General features: G+C 41.2%; 1 protein-coding gene across 1 annotated transcript in view; it reads right to left on the bottom strand.

The window, feature by feature from the left end:
• LOC121377286 (cubilin-like) overlaps window positions 1-16,332 on the bottom strand; it is a 61,377-nt gene that overhangs the window by 5,725 nt on the left and 39,320 nt on the right. Inside the window, exons 20-23 of the mRNA XM_041505222.1 lie at window positions 15,854-15,941; window positions 9,039-9,187; window positions 4,935-5,087; window positions 1,897-1,993 (exon numbers count right to left, since the gene is read on the bottom strand). Of these exons, the coding sequence (XP_041361156.1) occupies window positions 1,897-1,993; window positions 4,935-5,087; window positions 9,039-9,187; window positions 15,854-15,941 (487 nt within the window). The remainder of the gene's footprint in view (window positions 1-1,896; window positions 1,994-4,934; window positions 5,088-9,038; window positions 9,188-15,853; window positions 15,942-16,332) is intronic.

The following is a 16,332-nucleotide window of genomic DNA, read 5'->3' as shown; positions in this document are numbered from 1 at the left end:
CACTGATTGCCAAGATGTGATTGGCAATTACATACTGCCGGGACTACTTTTTGTTCATTCATGCTTTCATTCAAGTGTCAAAACTATTACTACAAACTATACATATTTTGTTACGATACGAACATTCATATGGGGGGGGGGGGGGGGTCGGGGGGGGGGGGGGTATATATGCTAACGTGGGGACCCACAATCACGGTTTTACAGCGGGGTGGGGGCATAACATTTCCGGGGCGGATATGTAATTAAATTGTTTACATATATATAAAATTATATATTTTAACAAACAATGAAATATATTATAATAAATAAATCCGGCTAAACGGCGACGTATACTGTCCGATTCGGATTCCGATTAATTTGTACAGCACGCAATAACATATAAGCCATGTGCAACAAACTGGCTCAAACTAGGACGTGTGTCAAGGGTCACGCACTGTTCTGTTATTTTCGAGTTGTTTCTGTGTTTTTTCTTGCGACCAATACTTTTCTAACTTCAGTGGTTCTTTTGTTGTTACCACATTTTCTGTATTCGTTTTTTATAACGCTGATTATTTCTTCCATAATAACGATATGAAAAGAACTAATTTGGATGTTTTAAACTAAAAATGTTTTTGCACTGTGTGCCCTGCTTATGACTGGCGGTTTCTTGGTTGACCTCACAGACATGACTGTTTTTTAGGGTGGAGTTTGTGTGAGTGTGAGTGTGTGTGCGTGTACATACGTACGCTCGTGTGCTCGTGTGTTTATATGACAATATTACTGTGGTCATTTTAAAACATTAATAAACACTATATATGTACCAATATTAAAAAACCCTGGTTTTTATTTTATTATTTTGAGTGTTTTTGGAACTATTCTTCTATGGATACTGTTATGTGTGCACCGGTAACGGCGCGTATGAATATATTGTTATAGCTGGTAAGCTTGTTACAGCAGCGGGAACGTAAATATACTTTTAAAATTGTTAAAGATTGACAATGGGTAATAAAGAGAATAACCTACTCACTACGAGAATTACAGATTGTCTGTCCCTCGTGAATTAATGTTGTAAAACCCTCGACAGAGGCTCGGGTTTACAACATTAATTCACTCGGGACAGATAATCCGTAATACCTCATAGCTCGTTAGTTATTCTCTAAATAATCATTCCCCACAGCTAATATACCACACAATTTTGGCAATTGTAAATTCTCATCTGAGTTCCCCTACTTTGTTTTTTTGGAAGAGTATATATATTTAGAAGTTATGATTGAGTAAGATTGTTCGTCAGCATAAAATACTGAAACATATAAGAAACGTAAATATATATATTTTTATATTCTTCACTATAAAACTAATTTAGTATATACATTGTCAAAGTGAGTCTAATATGTTCACAAGACATTGGTAATTTTACTAGACACAAAAACTAATCTGATTCAAAGTGAATAATATTAAAGAAATTAAAGAAAATAAATTAATATTTGCGGGGTTTTTTTTTGTTGCTAAGTATATAAATAGTTATCTTTCAAATAGGCTTTTAAGTTTAAATGCTGGGAACATTTTAGAGGATTATCTCCAGGAGAACACTTAGGTAGAGACGGTTACAAGATTTTTGTAGGGATAAGATGCAACAACTAACCTGCCCACCTATCTCCTGACATTACTAAAGTGTTCTGGGGACATACGCTTATTTGTTAAAGACACTTAGAGTTCCAAAGCGCATTAATATGTAACTGGGTCAATTCGGTTATTTCTTAAAGGCACTTAGATTTCCGAAGTACATTAATATTCAACTGTATAAAGCTATATTGAATGGCGTCCATAAAGTAGCATAATTATTTCAAATCAAAGGCTTGCAAGTGTGAGAATGTGTCTTTAAGATATGTTGATATTTGTTTCTACATTTTGACTTACACGGGATAACTGTCTGGGTAGTTAGGTGAACTCAAGTAATATGAAGTCCAGGCGTCTGCTGTCAGCTCGCCCACTGCACTGCTGCACCCAAGCAGTTCTGTGAAAAGATAGCATGCTATGGCTCAACAGTGAACATTTGTTTTGTTTAACGACACCAGTAGAACACATGGATTAATTAATCATCGACTATTGGGAGTCAAACATTTTGTAATTCAGAGGATTCGTCAAAAGAAACCCGCTACACGTTTTTTTTCTTCTTCTATTCCAATCATAGGATGTTATATATTCAGTTTCTCACAGACAGGACATCACATACCATGACCTTTGATATCCCAGTCGTGGTGCACTGGCTGGGATTGGAAAGAAACCCATTGGGCCTGCTGAGGATGTTCGATCTTACCATCCAAGCATCTGAGTCAGACTCTTTGATATTCAGACAACACCAGCTGTATAATGTTAAATGTCGATTTTCTTTGATATTCAGACAACACCAGCTGTATAATGTTAAATGTCGATTTTCTTTGATATTCAGACAATACCAGCTGTATAGCATTCGGATCCGGGGCACTAGACGCTCACTATCACACACCATCACTACTGACATTACCACACAACAAAGACCAGTAAGTGACAACTATTTTCGCCCTCCTTCCACTCTCTCTCTCTCTGTCTGTCTGTCTGTCTGTCTGTCTGTCTCTCTCTCTCTCTCTTCTCTCTCTCTCTCTCTCTCTCTCTCTCTCTCTCTCTCTCTCTCTCTCTCTCTCTCTCTCTCTCTCTCTCTCTCTCTCTCTCTCTCTCTCTCGCCTCTTTTTCCTTTCGCTGTCTCTCTTTCTTTATTCCCTGTCTGTACATGTATATCAGTCTCTCTCTTCTATTTCTCCCTCCCACGAACGGTTAAACACACAAATGAAGGACATTATTAAATCATGATCATCTATCTTAAAACCAGTTCATCAAAGGCCGTGGTATGTGCTGTCCTGTCTGTGGCAAAGTGCATGTAGCATGTAGCAAGGGTTGGCTCTGGCACTTGCAAAATGCGAATTAAAAAAACAATGGCGAATTGTATTTTAATCTGGCGAATACTTTTATGTTTTAATTGATATTTTATTAGAAAAATACTGAATGTTTTAAATTTTTGAAGTTCAATTTCTTATATATACTCTTCAAAAGAAGAAACGCAAAACCACATTGTCGTAACATTTGGAGAATTCATTTAATTATTGAATGGTGAGTCCGATAATTACCAAATGTTGCAGGATTGTTCACAATTCACTCTAGTCCATTGTGAGTAAGTGATAGGACACACCACCAAGGTCAAGGTCATCTGGAGTCAATACCGGGTGTGGCCTCCGCGTGTGTTGACAACTGCCTGGCACCGCCTGCCCATTGAAGCAACCAGAGTACGGATGACGTCCCGGGGGATGGTGGCCCACTCGGCCTGCAAGGCTGCTGCCAGCTCGGGCAGGGTCTGGGGCTGTGGTTGTCGCTGTCGGAGGCGTCGGTCCAACTCGTCCCATAGAACTCAATTGGGTTCAAATCCGGTGATATCGATGGCCAAGGAAGGACATTAATGTTGTTGTTCTGTAGGAAAGCCGTTGTGAGACGTGCTGTGTGAGGCCTGGCGTTGTCATGTTGGAACACTGCGTTGGCGTTGGCCATAACTGGAACGATGTGTGGCCGGAGGATCTGGTCAATGTAGCCCTGTGCATTCAGGTTGCCCTGCACGTGGACCAGGTCAGTTCTGCCAGTGTGTGAGATGGCTGCACCCCCACACCATGACCCTACCCCCGCCGAATCTGTCCACTTCCTGCACGCAAGTTTGCCGCATAACGTTCACCACGACGGCCTATACACGCGATGGAATCTTCCAGGATGATGACGTCGGAGCAGAAATCGGGACTCGTCACTGAACCACACCTGTCTCCATCGCAGTTGAGGCCCATTGTCGATGAATCTGGCACCCATGCAGTCGGAGTCGACGGTGTTGTGGTGTTTAAGATGACAACCTCGAACTGGACGTCTGGCACGAATTCCTACCTCACGTAGGCGGTTCCGTACGGTCTGGTCGGATATCCTGCGCAAACCTGGTATTGCTGCGGCTGTGGGGTGGCAGTAGTCAATCGTTCCCGAAGGTGGCGTACCCGGATGTAGCGGTCCTGCCCGGGGGTAGTGACCCGTGGTCGACCGGATCTAGGGAGTTCACGTGTTGATTCCATGTTGCTGGTAACGGTCCCACAGTCTGGAGATGGTGCTTGGGGACACATGGAATGCCCTGGCAACGGCCGTTCTCTGGATTCGCCTGCGTCTAGTCGGCCGATGGCATTGTTTCTCTGCGGTTCACTGAGACGTGGCATGTCCTGGATTGTCAACTGTCGGCCAGATACAGAGGCCAGGCAAGCGAACACCCTGCACTTTTATACTGTCGTGGTTCATGTTGCACGTGCAGACAACGCACGTGCAGTGGTGATATGGTTTGCACGTGGCTGCGTTTTTGCGAATATTCACATTTTGGAACTTTATTGTACAGTAGCTGCGTTTTATCGAATGTAACCGTGGGAATGTGTTTGGGACATGCAATGACCTTATATTCACAAAGCATGAACCGGTAGGAAACATAAAATCGGAGTTATAACCCATTTGTACCCTTTTGCGTTTCTTTTTTTGAAGAGTATATATATATATATATATTTGTTTGTTTTTTTTTTTTGTTTTTTTTTAAATTTTAACTCTCTTTTTTTCTCTTTTTTTTGGGGGGGGAGGTTGTGTCATTCATAAATGCTGTATGCAGACTTTAAATGCTCAGAGACCTGATTCTCTACATCTGCTTCCTTCTTCTTCATTTTGTCCAGTAAAGATCATACAGTGAAACCTCTCAAAACCGGACCCTCTAAAAACCGGAATTCCCTAAAAATTGGACATGTTTCACGGTCCTTTTTTAAAAATCAGAACTTAACCTGTCTAAACCGGATACCTCTGAAAACCGGATATATTACTTGGTTTCGAGGGTGTCCGGTTTAGAGGGGTTTCACTGTATCTACCTGCACTGAATTCCATTCTGAAGCCTCTGCTTGAATCAAATCTATCTGACTTAAACTCTATGTACAGGTATTGTCCCGAACTTCTGTACGTCTTGCCACGGTAGTTATTGGTACTGCACAGAGTGGCTAGCAGCTTACTGTATGGTCCGTGCCCTGAAATAACAAACACGAATAACAATTCAGAGAAAATCTGGGTGCCGGCGACGTCTCCTTCGACGGACAGCAGACTTCCTGGTGAGAACAGGACTGGAAGTCTGGGCATGGCTTTGGGATCATCGCAGAAGAAGAAGAAATAGAAGACGTAGAAGAAGAAGAAGAAGAAGAAGAAGAAGAACAACAACAAGAACAAGAAGAACAAGAAGAACAAGAACAAGAACAAGAAGAAGGAGTAGATAAGAAGAAGAAGAAGAAGAAGAAGAAGAAGAAGAAGAAGAGAAGAAGAAGAACAACACAACAACAAACAACAACAACAATTTAACAACAACAACAAGAAGAAGAAGATAGAAGAAGTAGAAAAGAAGAGAAGAAGAAGAAGTATAAGAAGAACAAGAAGAAGAAGGAAGTAGAAGAAGTACAAGAAAGGGAAGAAGAAGTAGAGGAAGTACAAGAATAAGAAGAAGAGAGAAGTAAGGGAAGAAGAAGAAAGGGATAGAAAAGAAGAAGCAGAAGAGAAGTAGAAAGAAGTACAAGAAGAAGAAGAAGTAGAAGAAGTACAAGAAGAAAGAAGGGTGAGAAGTGGAGAATGGAAGAAGAGAAGAAGTGGAAGAAGTAACAAGAAGAAGAAGAAGTAGAAGAAGTACAGAAAAGAAGGAAGTTAGAAGAAGGGGTAGAAGAAGAAAAGAAGAAGTAGGGGGAAGTAGGGGGGAAGGAAAGAAAAAGTAGAAGTACAGAAGAAGAAGAAGGGGAAGAAGAGAAGAAAGAAGAAGTAAAAAGTAGAAGAAGAAGAGAAGAAGAAGAAGAAGTAAAAAGGAGGAAGAAGAAGAGGTAAAGAAGAAAGAAGAAGAAGAGAAGAAGAGAAAGAAGAAGAAGAGGAGAAGAAGTAACAAAGAAGAAAAAGAAAGGGAGGGAAGTAGAAGAAGTAAGAAAGAAGAAGAAAGGAAAATTAGAAGAAGAAAAAGAGGGAAGAAAGGTAGAAGAAGGAGAAAAAGTAAGAAGGAGAAGAAAAGAAGAAAAAAAAGAAGAAGAAAAAAAGAGAAGAAGAGAGAAGAAAGGAAGAAGGGGAAGAAGGAAGAAGTAGAAGAAGTACAAGGGGAAGAAGAAAGTAAAGAAAGAAGAAGAAGAAGAAGAAGGAGAAGAAGAAGAGGAAAGAAGGGGGGGGGGAAGAAGAAAGGAAAAGAGAAGAAGAAAGAAGAAAGGAAAGAAGAGAAGAAGGGGAAGGGAAGAAGAAGAAGAGAAAAGAAGAAGAGAGAAGGAAAGAAGGGAAGAAGAGGGAGAGAAGAACAAGAAGGGGAAGAAGTAGGGAAGTGGGAGAGAAGAAGAAGAAGAAAAGTAAAGAGAAGAAGAAGGGGAAGAAGTACAAGAAGAAGAAGAAGAAGAAGAAGAACAAGAGGAGAAGAAAGGAGGAGAGAGAAGAAGAAGGAAAAAGAGGAAGAAGGGAAGAAGAAAGAAGAGGAAAGGAAAAGGAAGAAGAAGAAGGGGAAGAAGGAAAGAAAAGGAAAGAAAAAAAAAGAGAAGAAGAGAAGAAGAAAGAAAGAAGAAGAAGAACAGGAAGAAGGGGAAGAAGAAGAAGGAAAGGAAGAAGAAGAAGGAAGAAGAAAAGAAAGGGGAAGTAGAAGAAAGGGAAGGAAGAAGGGGAAGTAGAAGAAGAAGAAGAAAGAAGAAAAAGAAGAAGAAGAAAGAAAAGAAGAAAAAAAAGAGAAGAAAAGAAGAAGAGGGAGGAGAAGGGACAAGAAGAGGAAAAAAAGAAAAGAAGAAAAGAAGAAGAGAAGAAGTAGAAGAAAGAAAAAGAAGAAAGGAAGGAAGAAGGAAAAAGAAAAAGGGAAGGGAGGAAGAAGAGAAGAAAAGAAAGAAGAAGGAAGGAGGAAGGGGGGGAAGAAGGAAGAAAAGAGGGGAAAAGGAAGAAAGTAAAGAAGAAGAAGAGAAAGAAGAGAAGGAAGAAGAGAAAAGGAAAGAAGAAGAAAGAAGAGGAAGAGAGAAGAAGGAAGAAAGAAGGAGAAGAGGAGAAGGGGGAAAGAGGAAAGGGGGAAGAAAAGAAGAAGAAGAAGAAGAAAGAAGAAAAGAAGAAGGAAGGGAATAGAGAAGAAGAGGGAGAAAAAAGAGGAGAAAGAGGGAAAGAGAGGAAGGAGGGGAAGAAAGGAAAAAAGAAAGGGAGAAGAAGTAAAGAAGAGGAGAGAGAGGAGAGGAAGAAGAAGTAAAAGAAAAAAGAAGAAGAAGAAGAAAGAAGAGGAAAGGAAGAAGAAAGAAGAAGAGAGAAAAAAGGAGAAAGGGGAAAAGAAGAAGAGAAAAAAGAAAGAAGGGAAGAGGAAGGGGAAGTAGAAGAAGAAGAAAGAAAGAAGAAAGAAGAAGAAAGAAGGAAGAAAAAGAGAAGAAGGAAGAAGAAGAAGAAGAAAGGGAGAAAAGAAGAGAAGAAGAGGGGAAGAGAAGAAGAAGAAGGGAGTAAGAAGAAAAGGAGGGAAAAGAAGAAGAAGAAGAAAAGAAGAAGAAGAAGAAGAAGAAGAAGAAGAAGAAGAAGAAGAAGAAGAAGAAGAAGAAGAAGAAGAAGAAGAAGAAGAAGAAGAAGAAGAAGAAGAAGAAGAAGAAGTAAAAGAAGAAGAAGAAGAAGAAGAAGAAGAAGAAGAAGAAGAATAAGAAGAAGAAGAAGAAGAAGAAGAAGAAGTAGAAGAAGAAGGAAGAAGAAGGAAGAAGAAGTAAAGAAAGAAGAAGAAGAAGTAGAATAAGAAGAAAAGAAGAAGAAGAAGTAGAAGAAGAAGAAGTAGAATAAGAATAAGTTAGATTATAATGGGTCATGGACGGGGGGGGTGTGGTGGGGGTGGGGGGGGGGGGTGTGGGTGGGGGGGGGGGGGGGGGGGGGGGGGGGGGGTAGTATTTTCTCCCATTTGACGGCTCCTCACCCCAATTCTACACCCAAGACAGACACTGGCATTACACTTCTTTTTTTCCTCCACTAACTTTTATATTTTTCTGTCGCCCAGTGGTAAAGCGTCTGCTTGATGCGCGGTCGGTCTTGAATCGATCCTCGTCGGTGGGCCCATTGGGCTATTTCTCGTTCTAGCCAGTGCACCACGACTGGTGTGCCAAAGGCCGTGGTATGTGTTATCCTGTCTGTGGGATGGTGCATATAAAATATACCTTGCTGCTAATCAAAACGAGTAGCCCATGAACTGGCGACAGCGGGTTTCGTCCCTTAATATCTGTGTTGTCCTTAAGCATATGTCCAACGTCATATAACCGTAAATAAAATGTGCTGAGTGCGTCGTTAAATAAAACATTTCCTTTCTTCCTTCCTTCCTTCCTCATAACACGACTCATAGACAGTGTGCCGGTCTCACTACTTTACAAAACAGGGTTCAAGTATGTTTGGCACGGGCACACGATCCAACGTTTATCTTACCGTCATTCTCAATTGCTTACAAAAAAGGGCTCAAGCATACTTGCCATGGGCACACAATTCAATGTTTATCTTTACAGTCGTTCTGCTATTTCTCAAATACTTACAAAAAAGGGTTTAAGCATGCTTCCCATGGGCACACGATTCAACGTTTATCATACCGTCGTTCCGCTATTTCTCACGTACTTTACAGAAAAAGTTCAAGCATACTTGCAATGGGCACACGATCCTACGTTCGTTCTAGTATTTCTCACGCACTTTACGAAAAGGTGTTCCAGCACGCTTGCCATGGGCACACGATTCAACGTTTATCTTTACCGTCGTTCTATTCCCCACGTTTTTACACAAATGGTTCAAGCATGCTTGCCGTGGGCACACGATTCAACGTTTATCTTTACCGTCGTTCTATTCCCCACGTTTTTACACAAATGGTTCAAGCATGCTTGCCGTGGGCACACGATTCAACGTTTATCTTTACCGTCGTTCTATTCCCCACGTTTTTACACAAATGGTTCAAGCATGCTTGCCGTGGGCACACGATTCAACGTTCAACTTACCATCGTAGATCTGTACAAAGTCGCCAGCCAGCTCACAGCTCTCCGGGCTTGACTCGAGGCGAAATTGGACGACCTCCAGTTTGACGACGTGCTTCAGTCCCGCGGTCGTACTGTACGGGGCCTGGATCAGCCAGGTGCATTTGGAGTTGCTGAAAACAGTATCAACATCTTCACTGAACCCATTAGCTGACTGGTTTGTTGTTTTTCCCACGTCCCAACCAGTGCCCCACGACTGACACATCAAATGTCGTGGTATGTGCTGTCATTTCATCCTTTATTTGCACTTTCTTACAAACAAGACAGCACATACCACGATCTTAGATATACTAGTCGTGGGACAAAAAAATAAAACAATATTTGATCTTATGACCCAAGCATGTTAAATAAGAACTCTTCCCACTAAGATTTGGACGTTAGGACACCATAAGGGAGCGGTACATAGCGCTCGCTTGATGCGCGGTCGGTCTAAGATCGATCCCCGTCGGTGGGCCCATTAGGCTATTTCTCTTTCCAGGCAGTCCAAAGGCCGTGGTATGTGCTATCATGTCTGTGGGATGGTGCATATAAAAGATCTCTTGCAACTAATTACAAAATGTAGCGGGTTTCCTCTCTATGACTGTGTCAAAATGACCATATGTTTGACATCCAATAGCCGATAATTAATAAATCAATGTGTTATAGTGGTGTCTTTATATACTATTTATTATGTATGTTCCTCTAACGCCGTTGTGGAACGGCCTGAGTGTAATAAAGTTCTGTTCTGTTAAACAAAACAATCTTTTTAGGACACCATTAAGACAAACTAGGACTAGGGCTTCCACGAGTCTAAATTATTGAACTCGAGTACTCGAGGGTCAAACTCGACCCGGACCCGAGTACCCGCCATTAGATGATAATCAGACTAAGGAATACAATAAAATAGTATTATGCATCTTAATTCCAGCTCTGAACATGGATGCCAATGTATACCACTGTATTGCATTCCACACATTCGACTTTTGCTTTCCCTCCATGTCTGATACCCCTATAATGTAACCGGCGGCAAGCATATAATATTATGGCAAAATGACGTAAAAACCTGTATAATTAAATGGGTGCTCTTCCTTGCACGAGTACTCGATACTGTGAACGGACTCGAGTTTAGCGAGACTCGGCCCGTGCCCGAGTACTCGGGAACTCGCGGAGACCCTAGTTAGGACACAACACAAACACTTTAAGTGAGTGATCTAACTGACGGAGCTAGATACCATCCCATAGCAACAGCTTTTTGGACCGGCCTCGGTGGTGTCGCGGTTAAGCCATCAGACATAACGCTGGTGGGTACAGGGTTCGCAGCCCGGTACCGGCTCACAACCAGAGCGAGTTTTTAACGACTCGGTGGGTTTTAAGACCACTGCACTCTCTTCTCTCTCACTAACAGCTAACAACTAGATCACTGTCTCGGTACTGGCTCACAGCGAGAGCGAGTTTTAACGACTCAGTGGATAGGTGTAAGACCACTACACCCTCTTCTCTCTAATTAACCACTAACCAACTAACAACTAGATCACTGTCCCGGTACTGGCTCACAGCGAGAGCGAGTTTTAACGACTCAGTGGATAGGTGTAAGACCACTACACCCTCTTCTCTCTCACTAACCAACTAACAACTAGATCACTGTCCCGGTACTGGCTCACAGCGAGAGCGAGTTTTAACGACTCAGTGGATAGGTGTAAGACCACTACACCCTCTTCTCTCTAATTAACCACTAACCAACTAACAACTAGATCACTGTCCCGGTACTGGCTCACAGCGAGAGCGAGTTTTAACGACTCAGTGGATAGGTGTAAGACCACTACACCCTCTTCTCTCTAATTAACCACTAACCAACTAACAACTAGCCCACTGTCCCGGTACTGGCTCACAGCGAGAGCGAGTTTTAACGACTCAGTGGATAGGTGTAAGACCACTACACCCTCTTCTCTCTAATTAACCACTAACCAACTAACAACTAGATCACTGTCCCGGTACTGGCTCACAGCGAGAGCGAGTTTTAACGACTCAGTGGATAGGTGTAAGACCACTACACCCTCTTCTCTCTAATTAACCACTAACCAACTAACAACTAGATCACTGTCCCGGTACTGGCTCACAGCGAGAGCGAGTTTTAACGACTCAGTGGATAGGTGTAAGACCACTACACCCTCTTCTCTCTAATTAACCACTAACCAACTAACCACTAGATCACTGTCCCGGTACTGGCTCACAGCGAGAGCGAGTTTTAACGACTCAGTGGATAGGTGTAAGACCACTACACCCTCTTCTCTCTAATTAACCACTAACCAACTAACCTAGATAACTGGCTCACAGCGAGACTAATCAACTAACAACTAGCCCACTGTCCCGGTACTGGCTCACAGCGAGATCGAGTTTTAACGACTCAGTGGATAGGTGTAAGACCACTACACCCTCTTCTCTCTAATTAACCACTAACCAACTAACAACTAGCCCACTGTCTCGGTACTGGCTCACAGCGAGAGCGAGTTTTAACGACTCAGTGGATAGGTGCTAAGACCACTACACCCTCTTCTCTCTAATTAACCACTAACCAACTAACCACTAACCAACTAACAACTAGCCCACTGTCTCGGTACTGGCTCACAGCGAGAGCGAGTTTTAACGACTCGGTGGATAGGTGTAAGACCACTACACCCTCTTCTCTCTAATTAACCACTAACCAACTAACCACTAACCAACTAACAACTAGCCCACTGTCTCGGTACTGGCTCACAGCGAGAGCGAGTTTTAACGACTCGGTGGATAGGTGTAAAACCACTACACCCTCTTCTCTCTAATTAACAACTAACCAACTAACCACTAACCAACTAACAACTAGCCCACTGTCTCGGTACTGGCTCACAGCGAGAGCGAGTTTTAACGACTTGGTGGATAGGTGTAAAACCACTACATCCTCTTCTCTCTAATTAACAACTAACCAACTAACCACTAACCAACTAACAACTAGCCCACTGTCTCGGTACTGGCTCACAGCGAGAGCGAGTTTTAACGACTTGGTGGATAGGTGTAAAACCACTACATCCTCTTCTCTCTAATTAACAACTAACCAACTAACCACTAACCAACTAACAACTAGCCCACTGTCTCGGTACTGGCTCACAGCGAGAGCGAGTTTTAACGACTTGGTGGATAGGTGTAAAACCACTACATCCTCTTCTCTCTAATTAACAACTAACCAACTAACCACTAACCAACTGACAACTGGCCCACTGTCCCGGACAGACAGCCCAGATCGCTGAGCCTTAATTGGATATTAGCACGCAAATAATTAACAGAGAGAAAGAAGCTTTTTGGATCAATAGGCGTATCTGTACATTTAATGTGTTACTTATAATCCTGATTAATTATAATCCTTTTTTGTTACTTATAATCCTAATGTTTGTAGTAGTTAAAATTAAACTTTGGTTCCGAAATTATTGGAGGACAAAATTCCAGTTTCGACCACTATAAACCTTAGGAGAATCATAAACGCACCTACATATTTGCAGACACTAATATTCTGAACAAGAAAATGTAATTTTGCTTGTTAAAAGATCTATTAGTCCGGAACATAGCACACTCGGAAAAGTTTCTTTAATATTTCTATAAACATTTAATATGCTATTGTGGTATCAGAAATCACCAAAAAAAACACTTTGTTTTTCGCCTTAGCCTGACAGCCTATAATGCAATGTGCTTATACAAGTAGATTGACTAACGTATTGGAGGTTAAACCAAGAACCGTGCATTCCTTACATTAAGAGGGGTGGGCCAGGGACTTATGAAGAACGTTTACATTAAAATGGAATTTTTAAAATAAATTTTCGTATTTATCTCTCCCCCTTAACCTGACCCCTGTACTGTTAATAACCTTCATAGCATAATGTATGGACGACATCCCAACCCAAATATAAAATAATGTCTATACCTCTAACAGTGGCGTAGGAAGGTGCCAAAAAGGGAGGAGGCACACACAGATACACAGACACACACACATACACACACATACACACACACACACACATACACACACACACACATACACACACATACACACACACACACAAACAAACAGATACACACACACACAGATACACAGACACACACACACAGATACACAGACACACACAAACAAACAGATACACACACACACACACAGATACACACACACAAACAAACAAACAGATACACACACACACACACACAGATACACACACACAAACAAACAAACAGATACACACACACACACACACACACACATACACACACACAAACAAACAAACAGATACACACACACACTCACATACACACACACAAACAAACAAACAGATACACACACACACATACACACACACAAACAAACAAACAAACAGATACACACACACACACAGATACACAGACACACACAAACAAACAGATACACACACACACACACAGATACACAGACACACACAAACAAACAGATACACACACACACACAGATACACAGACACACACAAACAAACAGATACACACACACACACACAGATACACAGACACACACACAAACAAACAAACAGATACACACACACAAACAAACAAACAGATACACACACACAAACAAACAAACAGATACACACACACACAGATACACAGACACACACACACACAAACAAACAAATAGAAACACACACACGCGCGCGCACACGCACACACACACATTCACACACGTACACACACACAGACACACATACATACATATATATATATATACATACACACACATACATACATACATACATACATACATACATACATACATACATACATACAGATATATACATACATACATACATATATACATACATACATACACACATACATACAACACACACACACACACACACACACACACACACACACACACACCTTCAATATTTTATTGGATTCGCCCTTACAATTACATAAGTATTGCTTTCCGGAACGTAGTAGGTCTGACTGCTTTGTGGAACGTAGTTGGTCTGATTGGTAGCGTTCCGGTCCAACAATTGCGGGCGATTGGGTGCCACAGGTTCGAGTCTCGGTAACGGCATGAGAAAATTTGTGAAGGCAATAAAGGATTTTAATATCCCCTGTGCCAGTGCGTCATTGAATATATGTATGTTTAAGTCAAAACCTGACATACATACAATAGATATATTCAAAATATAAACATACATACATACATTTATACACACATACAGACATACACACACACATACATACATACACACATCAATACATACGTGCATACATCAATACATACATACATCAATACATACATACATACATGCATGCATACATACATACACACACACATACATACATACAATATATAGATATTCATACATCAATACATACTAGCCAGTGCCAGGTCTGCCCACTGTTTCATGCACGTAAGCGGGATCGACCGCGTAGATTGTAGGCCCCATATATATGGTTGAGTTAAAGAGCTTCCTTTTTATGGAAGCTTCGATAGCTCAGAGCGTATTGTGGTTAGTCTGCCAATTTGCGGGCGAATCGGTGCCACAGGTTCGAGTCCCAGCAACGGCATGGGACAATTTGTGAGGCCAGAAAGGATTTAATTATCCCCTGCGCCAGTGCGTTAATATCTATGTATGTAATAGTCAACCTCGACATACATACAATATATAGATATTCATACATCAATACATACATACACATATACACATACATACATACAGCAACGGCATGGGACAATTTTTGAGGCCAGAAAGGATTTAATTATCCCCTGCGCCAGTGCGTTAATATCTATGTATGTAATAGTCAACCTCGACATACATACAATATATAGATATTCATACATCAATACATACTAGCCAGTGCCAGGTTTGCCCACTGTTTCATGCACGTAAGTGGGATCGGCCGCGTAGATTGTAGGCCCCATGCATATGGTTGAGTTAAAGAAACTTCCTTTTTTATGGAAGCTTCGATAGCTCAGAGCGTATCGTAGTTAGTCTTGCAATTTGCGGGCGAATCGGTGCCACAGGTTCGAGTCCCAGCAACGGCATGAGACAATTTTTGAGGCCAGAAAGGATTTAATTATCCCCTGCGCCAGTGCGTTAATATCTATGTATGTAATAGTCAACCTCGACATACATAAAATATATAGATATTCATACATCAATACATACTAGCCAGTGCCAGGTCTGCCCACTATTTCATGCACGTAAGTGGGATCGGCCGCGTAGATTGTAGGCCCCATGCATATGGTTGAGTTAAAGAAATTTCCTTTTTTATGGAAGCTTCGATAGCTCAGAGCGTATCGTGGTTAGTCTTGCAATTTGCGGGCGAATCGGTGCCACAGGTTCGAGTCCTAGCAACGGCATGAGACAATGTTTGAGGCCAGAAAGGATTTAAGTATCCCCTGCGCCAGTGCGTTAATATCTATGTATGTAATAGTCAACCTCGACATACATACAATATATAGATATTCATACATCAATACATAGATATACATACAGTTGTATATACATACATAGATATACATACATCTATCTATATCTATATATATATATATATATATATATATATATATATATATATATATATACACATGTATATGTATATGTATATGTATATGTATATGTATATGTATATGTATGTATGTATGTGTGTATATATATATATATATATATATATATATATATATATATATATATATACCATCGCTGCTGCTACTGGATGAAGAAAGATGGGGGTACGCCAGTGCACTAAGGACATGGGCATATGAATGTTACCTGGGGTAGTTTAGAGGGTACTTTGGAGATGTCAGCCATTTCGCAGTTCTCGTGGCATTAAGAGAGTAGTCACACTCTGAACCGTCACCTGAAAACCAAACAAAGAAGAAATAGTTCAACAAGAAGAGTTTAATAATGATGAACAGTGTTTTAAGAAAGCATCGGGAATATCATACATATTACGATGTATACGGTAAACCATATGTACTACTACACACACACTCAACTTGGTTCGAATCGAATAGAATATATGTTTAACGACACCCCAGCACGAAACGTGCATCGGCTATTGGGTCAACTTGCTTCGATACACTTGACAAACTTCAATATCAGAAAGGTAATATTTTGTTATTTGGCTCTCTATAACCATACATATTAGGATGTATACGGTAAACCATATGTACTACTACGCACACACATTCAACTTGGTTCGAATAGAATAGAATAGATGTTTAACGACACCCCAGCACGAAACATAC

Source organism: Gigantopelta aegis, chromosome 7 (genome assembly GCF_016097555.1).
Source record: "Gigantopelta aegis isolate Gae_Host chromosome 7, Gae_host_genome, whole genome shotgun sequence".
NCBI lineage: Eukaryota > Metazoa > Mollusca > Gastropoda > Neomphalida > Peltospiridae > Gigantopelta > Gigantopelta aegis.
This window is presented reverse-complemented; position numbering and strand designations above follow the sequence as displayed.